Source organism: Gastrolobium bilobum, unplaced genomic scaffold (genome assembly GCF_033153095.1).
Source record: "Gastrolobium bilobum isolate Gb01-03AN ecotype WA unplaced genomic scaffold, APGP_CSIRO_Gbil_v1 utg5369, whole genome shotgun sequence".
NCBI classification, from domain to species: domain Eukaryota; kingdom Viridiplantae; phylum Streptophyta; class Magnoliopsida; order Fabales; family Fabaceae; genus Gastrolobium; species Gastrolobium bilobum.
In genome coordinates, this window is record NW_026899621.1 from 382370 (window position 1) to 391632 (window position 9263).

A 9263-nucleotide genomic window follows, 5' to 3' on the forward strand; every position below is an offset into this window, starting at 1 on the left:
GGATAATCCCTCATACATTTTTATAATATGATATGGGGATGGGGTATTGTGTTTTTTTTTATGCTTATTTTATCTACTTTTCTCTGATATTGTTAGATCACAATCTTAACTGATTTTCATCTTTTCTCTCTTCTTCCATTGTTAGTTGAGATTATAATTTAACAATGTTGGAGAAAAATAGGCATAAAAAAATAAGTCTAATATTTTATCATTATAATATAGGGATAGTATATTGTGTCTAATTTTTTAATGTGTATTTTACGTATTCATCTTCAATATTGTTATATCATTATCTCAATTAACTTTTATTCATTCTCTTTCTTTTTAAGATTATGATATAACAGTGCTGGAAATTAGTAGATAAAATAGGCATGAAAAAAGATAGGTATAATATCCTAGGAAAATATTAGTCTTATGTCACATAAGATAATTGTCTTATGTTGCAAACTCATGGAATCTTGTGCTTATTATTATTTTTTTTTGAATTGTGGGTTCCATAATTTTGTTTCACCAACATATCTTATGTGATATAAGATTAATTACTCTCAATATCCTATCCCTATAATATAATGCAAAAATGAAAACCTCATCCCCCCCCCACCCCAAAATCCTTAACTAAACTGAACAATGCGAAGATTAATAAACAATAAGATCTTAGAACGTGTTATTTTTTCTGTGGTTTGGAGTGTGGATATAGTAGGCTCTGGGAGCCATGTAAACGACTTAGTGTTCAAACTTAGTTTAAACGGGCCGAACTAAAAGGCAGAATCTCCCAACCCTATAATAAAAAAATTTAACTTGGGTCAGCCCGTTCAAAATAAGTTTGTTACAGGAAGGATCGGGATTTGTCAACCATATACAAATGGCAATCAACCCAATCATGACAGTTCCAATTATTAAACACGGGGCAGATTGTTGTTGCGTTTTATATGTCCTCAATTGATCACTTGCAAGGATGTGATTCAATTCAAGTCTAAATTTGAGTTCGGCTATTGTAAATTTTATATTGTTACAGCTTTTAGTATGCATGAAAACGTTTATGCAGAGGAATATTAGCAAAATAAATAAGTATTTATTCCACATAAAGAAGACATGACTATGCCCTATGAGGTTATATATATATATATATGGAAAAACATTTGTCAAGTAGCTTGAGATAAGTTTATTTTCCGTTATCTCAAAATTACATCGTTTTATTTATTTATTTTCTTATAATAATTTATTCATCTTTGAATGGTTATAATTTTCTTTTTCTGTCTCTTTCTTTATCATCATTGATCCATCTTTGTACGATTATGATTTACTAGCCGGAGATAAAATTATCTCAAGCAGCTTGAGAAACGATAAGCGCATATATATATATATATATATATATATATATATATATATATATATATATATATATATATATATATATATATATCAACCGGCATAAGATGGCTTTAATAATTTTCTATTTTCATGCATTTTGTTGAATATATTAAAAACTTTAAAATCAAAATAGCATAATAAAATTGTCCTCAATGTATTAAAATTTAATATATTTTCTTTATAGTATAGAGTTTAATTTATTTTGTTGATATTAAAATATTTTTTTCTTTCTAGAAGCTTTACCTTTAAATATAACTTCTAGGTTTTTTTTTTTAGAAAAAAATATTGAATCTTTTTAATGTGAATTTAATCTGTGATATTTTATAAAATAAATTGTATATCGTAAAGAGTGAAATTATAAGTGAATTCTTTTAAAATTATTATTTATTTATAACATGTGCACAATATAAAATTAACATTTCTTAAAATATTTCTTGAAGTCATCGGTTGCTTTTTATTTTTTATTTTTATCACATATTGTAACTAATGTGAGAAGTTCAAAAACCGCAATCTATTAAATTGGTGTTTGTAAAAGTTAAGGGTAAAGAATTTAGAAAATCTTACTATAAAAACTTGTATTGAAAACACATCACTAAAAGTACATTAAGGTAAACTGGTAACCAAAAAGGAAATTTTACAATCGTACTAATTTTTTTTTCTCCAATGTAAATTTACTATAAATGTTGCAGCGGTGCAATTCCAAAAAAAAAAAAAAAAAAAAAAAAAAAAAAAAAAAAGGAAGAGTAGTTTAGGGTTGAAAATTGGCATCTGAACTTGTAGCCTTCGAAAATAGCGACATGAGATTTGTTAGCCCAATTTTGGTAAATTTGACGGATTATCTTTTACCTGGTTTAGACGAAATTTCTAACGTCAATGATGAGTTGGTCAACTCTTGATGAGAATCGAGGAGGATATTGTTGATTTAGGGTACAGTTTAGATTTTGGTAAACTTAATGTCGAAAAAATAGATGCTACCAAAAAATTAACTTGTTGTTGGGAAAGATATTTTAAGAGTAAACTTTGAAGAAGAAAAAAAATAGTTGAGATGATAAAGTAAAATCAATCTTGAAGTACAAAATTTTATACATTTTATAAACTTTCATGAATCTCACACCTAGAATCAATTGCACTCGCTGAAAAATTTAAGTTTTTTGTTTTTCTCAAAATGAATTTCACTCACCACAAAATTAACCAAACAACACTAAGTTACTATGATGACGACTTCCCTTTTGTTGAGAAAACAATCAAATGGTTTTTACGTTTGGAGTCTCTTTTGATGAAAATACACAAATGATCTTGACTCTTGACTTTTGACTTTTGTGGGATCGGAACTCTGACTTAAATGATCTTTTATTTGAATTCAAATTCTCACTTAGCAAAGCTAGTACCAATCATTAAATTTTTTAATTGTGAACTATGCACCAAAAAAAGTGTCAACCAAACAATAATATTTTTTATTTTCTTAAAAAAAAAATAGATAATGATTCCCGTTTAAATTTTCATCCCTCAAATTTGAGTCCAAGACAAAAAATTATATATATATTTATTTTTCTTAATTTTAGTTAGTTCATATCATAATATATTTAAATTATATTAAATATAGAGCACTTGAGTAGGCAGCACTAAGAAGAATTATAATTTTATTAAATATTTTATATTCAAGTGCAAATTGAACACATAACCTAATACAACTTACCTAAATCTTTCACAAAAAAATATTTTAAAGACCACACCCAAACTATATTTGGCTCCGCTGCTCCAATTGATTTTACCATCATTATTTTGAGATCGAGCTAGACCTTAGGCCTTAATTACCACTTTTAACGGTTCTCTTCCAAGAACCTTGAAAACGACTGGTAAAAAAATAAAATAATATATGAATGTTCTATTTTTTAAAAAAAGTTATAAAATAATCAAAAAAAAAATCTTCGAAATTCATTTTACTCATTTTTATACAGAAAAGTAACAAGATTACTTTCACCTACTCAACAATCTTTTTTACCAGTCACCCTTGAATCACTGGAGCCTTAAAAAACTATGTCAAATTTGTGTTGCTGCACAGCATACCAATTCTCTTGTATTGGAAAAGTAATTTTAAGTCATTGCACACATTTTTTTTTTTTGTTGTGGGTTCGGCCAACCATAGGAAAAACGTTATTAAGGAATAGTTAGTTATTTAAAAATAGTAAATGATTAGACTGTGTATAAGAAAATTATTATATTTTTAATAGTTAATTAATAACTTTTTTTTTAATAACTTTTTTTTTTTTTAATAATAATCGATCAAGACATATTAGGGCATCATTAGTAGAGCAAGTTACCCACCTAAAAAAATTGAAGGAATATCATTCAAGCTAATGAAATTACTGTATAATATTTCGAAAATATGCAAACAACACAGGACGTTAAAAAATAAAAAAACAAGGCATTTACCACGATAAGATAAAAAAAAAAATAAGGGTTTCATTTCATTTCACGTTTCCACTGACAAAATCTTTGGTACTACCTCAGCGATCTCAACAAAAAGGATCATTCTTCCGACGAAAGGCAAAAGAAGCTAACAAACAAAACAAAAGAATGAACAAAGACTAACTAAGCAAAAATTTAAGGAAAGGAAACTTATATATACAAAAGGGAAAATAAAAAGTGAAAGGTGGACTTTGGACTTTCTTTGTCCGCTTTGATATTATAGTAAAAGACGAAAAATGATCAATTATAGTTCAAGAAGCAATCTGATGGGCCTTCTGGGCCTGTTGAGGCTGGGCTTGACCATTAAGTAATGGCAATGTTTTGGGCTTGCCAAGAGATAACGCGGCAGAGACTTGAGAAACATTATTATTATTATTATTATTGGTGGCGGAAGCAGCGGCGGTTCCGTTGGTGTTGGTGGCGACCCGTTCACAAGAGGGACACATGGTGAGTGTGGTAGCTGGAAGCTGCATATAGAATGGTTGAGAAGTTTTCAAAGCCCTCAGTTCTTGAAGTTCCTTCTGCAACCTCCTATTCTCTTCTGTCAGAGTCTCACAGCATCTCTTTAAATACTCACAATCCACCTCCGTTTGCTTCAACTTTGTCCTGTAATTGATTTTTTGTTTTTTAAACATTTTTGTTTTGCTCATAATACATGACTCTAATGAAAAAGATAAGGTGAAAGGGTAAAGTAGTAATATTCTTCTTCTTTACCTTGCCCTTCTGTTCTGAAACCAGACTTCTACTTGACGAGGACGAAGATTTAACTGTTTTGCAAGAGCAAGTTTCTGCTTCTGCGGATTATGGTAATAAAGAAGAACAAAAGATATTAATTAAAGTTAATAAAAAAAATTAAGAGGAAAAAAGAAATAGATCGATGTTGTTGTTGTTGTTGTTGTTGTTGTTTACAGGATTGAGAGTGGTGTGTTCTTTGAAGCTTTCTTCGAGAAAAGCTGATTGTTCCTTAGAGAGTCTGAGTTTCTTTCGTGTTGAGCCATTTTCTTCTTCATCACTAGTTTTGTCAGCACCTTCACCCTCGTTCTCTCTTCTGGTTCTGATACAGAAATCCATTTGAAAAGATGACACGCTGTTTGGGGATGAAAGTGCAGCACTGTCGTCGGTGTCCACCGCCTGCAACGGTAACCGGTTCACATCAAACGCCCTCGTCGGTTCCTCTGATGTTACGCGTTCCATACCAACTGCCATGAACAACAGAACAAGTATATATAATGAAACCAATAACCAAAGGCCAAAATCAATATGGTGTTAGGTGAAGGAAAGATAAATAAATAGAAAGTTGGGTATTTAATTACGTGCATCGTTGAGCCATGGAATTCGAAGATGTGAAGAAGGATGGGATCGATGAACCGGTGTTGAAGGAAGAAGTTCGAGCTGAACCGGTGGATCTGAGGAAACCCTTCTTTCGTTCGAGGATTTTCCAGCTAAAGTACCAGCTCCTCCTAGTGCTATGCTTAAACAAACAGAATCTTTGTTGGGTAATTTTGTAGTGTTGTCAAGCAAAGAGAAGTGCTTTGGTGCATCGCCTAAACTCAGAGCCAGCTCCATCTTTGAACTCTAATTGGAAAAGAGAGAACGGTTGTTGTGGTATACCAAAAGAAATGAAGGTTTTAAGAGAGGTGTAGACTCACTAGACTCTGTGTTTTTCAATGTCAATGGTAATAAACCAAACCGAGGAAAGTCACAAACTGTAAAAGGCACAGACCAGAGTGCACATTTGCTGCAATTATGAAAAACCCTCCACCCTACAACAACGCTCCCTATTACTACTATACAAATATACAATACTACTACTACTACTTACCTTTTTATTTCTTCCATTTCTTAGAGTAAAAACATTGACCGACAAATCCATGTTGACAAACGCACGTGAATCTATTAAATATACAGAAAAATAAAAGTAAAATGTAATAGCCTGATAGTCTGATACATTTCGCTAGTAATAATCAGCGTTACCATATCCCATTCCATTCTCCACTACTTGAGAAAGTCATATGCTGTGTATAATATTAATACATTCTTTTTTATTTGAATTAGAGATACATTTATGCTGCGTATAAATACACGCGCAGGAAAAGTGCTATAGAGTTTCTATGTAATGAGGGAGCCTCTAGTTGTACAGTAATCAATGCGTTTCGTGGTTACTCACCCAAATGACAACAATTTATGAGGTTTCACAGAACAAACTCCAAAGAGCGTCATGATGACAAAGGAGAAAATGATATATCATATCTGCTAGACATGCCTGGGATCTTAACCTGTGCTACACTTGTCTTATTTATTAGCGAGTATATATATATATACGGGTCCAGCTGCCCTCTCATCCATAAATAAAACCCTCTGATAATCATGATCATTGCCATTTCCATCATGCATGATAAATGACAATAAGGTCAAAATATTTTTAATTATTAAATTATTGGAAATTTAACTGTTGTGCAGTAAGACCATGTGTTATGGGTAATACATAGTTGTAATTTTAAAAGATTTTTTTTTCTCTTCATAAAATTGTTGGCTGAAATAGTGAAAAGAGAAAAAATAACTTTAATATTATAATTATTTATTACCTATGTTATAATTGATTGCTATACAAAATTTCTTCGGCACAGAAAACAAAAGTTGAGGATCTTAAATTATTATATATTGTTAATTTTTTTTTTTATGAATATTTAAGGGCTGTTAATTTACAGTTCGTATAGGTTCTAGTCTTCTAGAAATGAAAGTCAAATCCTATCCTTTAACTTTTGGTGATGAAAGTAATGAGCAAGTGCCGTGTTACGTGCTTGTGTATGTATTTGTTTTTCAATGACATTTGTCATGCCGTTCCGTCTGAATATGATTTGGCCATTCCGATGAGTTAAACTTAAGCCTAATAAAAGCTTTTGCTGTTTCCAATTTAAAAAGTAGAAATGAAATGACTTATGACTGTGGTAGCTTCCAGCCACCCTCTACATACTTTAATATTACTAGAAGCTTCTTTGTTTTCTATTTTAAATTCAACAATAATTATAAAAAAAATTATTCGAAATATAATTTAATTACGAACAGAAAACCAAACACAATATAGTTTAGCTCGAGTGGTTCTCCCATTGCCACAACAGGTATTCTTCAAAGCTACGGCTATCAATCAATGTCTGCTAAAACACGTTAATGATATAACGATAACTAATAAGAGAAGTATGAGAAAGAATATATATATTACGATTTCTTTTAGAAACAAGCGTGATATGAACATATAGAAAAAAATATATTGTGGGAAAAGGATGGGTCAGATGATTAGCACGAAATATTAATTTAACCATAGTACTATTATTATAATGTTTTATTACATAGACAAGGCGACCAACTTTCACTATTCCCAGAAAAGCTTCTCCTTTCAAATTTGTTTTGCGCTGATTTAAGGAAAGGTTGTTTTGTATTTTTTGAAGCATTAGGAACCTCAAAGCACACTGGTCATGGACATATATATAGCTTATGTGTAAATAAATGGATGGGTATCCAATGAGTAGAACCCACAAAATAGGATGGGGCCGGGGCCGGTGGGGGACCACACGCGCGGTATAGCTTTAGAAAGAAGAGGTAATTAATTAAAGATTTTATAAGAGTTACATGATAAAAAAAAGTGAAGTGGTAATGTTATCCGTGCTTTAGGTTTTATTTTAATTTTTGCTTCAAAACATGTGGGACTCACAAGATATTGTCTGTATAAGAATTTTCTTTTGTTCCTATTACATGATGGATGCAAATTCCATTAATTAATAGTCTGTTTGGTAAGGTGATTTACTCTGAAAAAAAATAAATAAGATTATTTGATTTGATATGTAAGGGAAAAAAAGTTAGATGAGTTTTTTATATTAGAATTAAAAAAAGAAGAAGAGAGGGTTTTTTATTAAATGAAAAATCGATTACTCCTTTTTTTTATTTTTTTGAAATAATCCTTTTTATTTTTTCTTGTAATACCAAACATAGCCATGTAAATAGGGATGCACAGGAAGAGAAGAGGTCAGATATGCCATGCTTTTGGGATCATTGCAATAATTGAAGTCATGCAGGCTTTAATGATAGGCAGCTGAGAGAAGAGAGAGGATGCGTGAACTATTGGGTAGGATCCTCTTTCAGAAAAGGAACATGCCATGAAGTGGAGAAAAACTTTAATTTATCATGACCACTAAATTGGGTGCATTATTTTATTAAAAATGGTTTTTTTTTTATTTCTCTTAGCACGTACAATTTTGGAAGACCATTAAATCTCTCCTAAACGAAAATATTTAATATGGTTCAGATCATTGAATTTTTTGATACTCTCTCTCACATCATTAATTTTGGTACTCCCGATTCACTCTAAATAATCTCCTCATAAAGATGATCCTGGAAAAGATTGAATATATGCTCTCTTCCTCACCTGCACAACTCTCATGCACTAATTCAACTATCATCATTTAGGGGTGTTCATCAACCGATCCAAACCGCGATAACCGAACCGAAAATCGAAAAACCGAGAATCGAATAAAAACTGCAAATTTTAATTGGATTGGATCGGTTTTCGGATGGGTTGATGAAAACCGATCCAATATATTAATTCCCCTCTACCTACTTGGGTCTTTCCTCCCATCATAGCTCAAAATTTTTTAAACTCAAGACCTATTAACCCATCAACTAAACCCAAGAAAAAACCTAGTCACATCTCATTAACAAAAATTTATTTGTGTAAAGCTTCATATCTCATTGCCCAAAAAAAAACTATATTATCATTTACTTTTCTGTTTAATTTTTTTTTTTACAAAGCCTATTATACAAAAAATGTTATTTGCACAATAACCATAAAACAAATTTTAAGATTTTCAAAAAATTGAAAACCGATCCAATCCAAACCGAAAAAAATTGGATTGGATCGGATCGGATTTGAAAAAAAATCCAAACCGAATGGATGATGGCATGATCAAACCGAAGAGATTGGATCGGATGATTTTTTCTTCCAAAACCGATCCAATCCAGACCGCGAACACCCCTATCATCATTTGCTTGAAAAAGACAACTTTAACTTAAGTAATTATTTTAATATTTAAGAGTGTAATACTATATATATATATATATATATATATATATATATATATGAGGTAGGATCATTTGACACCAGTGTCAAATTTGAAACTTGACATCTCATCTGAGAGCCATTAGATAAAAAAAGATCAACAACTCTGATTTATAAGCATGTGATACCATTGATCTTTTTTTATCTAATGGCTCTCAGATGAGGTGCCAAATTTAAAATTTAACACTGGTGTCAGAGGATCTACTTCTATATGTATATGTATATATATATTCTAAGGGGTTTGCTTTCGTCATTTAACATGATCACAAAACATTTCCTACACACATAACATTTTGTGGGACCCACATGTTTT

The 9263-nt window shown here is 30.9% G+C and overlaps 1 protein-coding gene across 1 annotated transcript; it reads right to left on the reverse strand.

Moving 5' to 3' along the window:
- Positions 1-4091: 4091 nt before the first annotated feature.
- Positions 4092-5406, reverse strand: LOC133292015 (homeobox-leucine zipper protein HOX11). The gene is made up of 4 exons (XM_061490386.1): positions 5154-5406; positions 4750-5039; positions 4555-4634; positions 4092-4446 (listed from the first exon to the last, which is right to left on the reverse strand). The coding sequence occupies exons 1-4, from the start codon at positions 5404-5406 to the stop codon at positions 4092-4094; spliced, it is 978 nt and encodes a 325-aa protein (XP_061346370.1).
- Positions 5407-9263: the final 3857 nt, after the last annotated feature.

Coding starts and splice junctions, on each gene's coding strand:
- LOC133292015 (XM_061490386.1), bottom strand. CDS start 5,406: ATGGAGCTGGCTCTGAGTTTAGGCGATGCACCAAAGCACTTCTCTTTG. Junction 5,040..5,153: donor TCCATGGCTCAACGATGCAC/GTAATTAAATAC, acceptor TGTTCATGGCAG/TTGGTATGGAACGCGTAACA. Junction 4,635..4,749: donor AACACACCACTCTCAATCCT/GTAAACAACAAC, acceptor CATAATCCGCAG/AAGCAGAAACTTGCTCTTGC.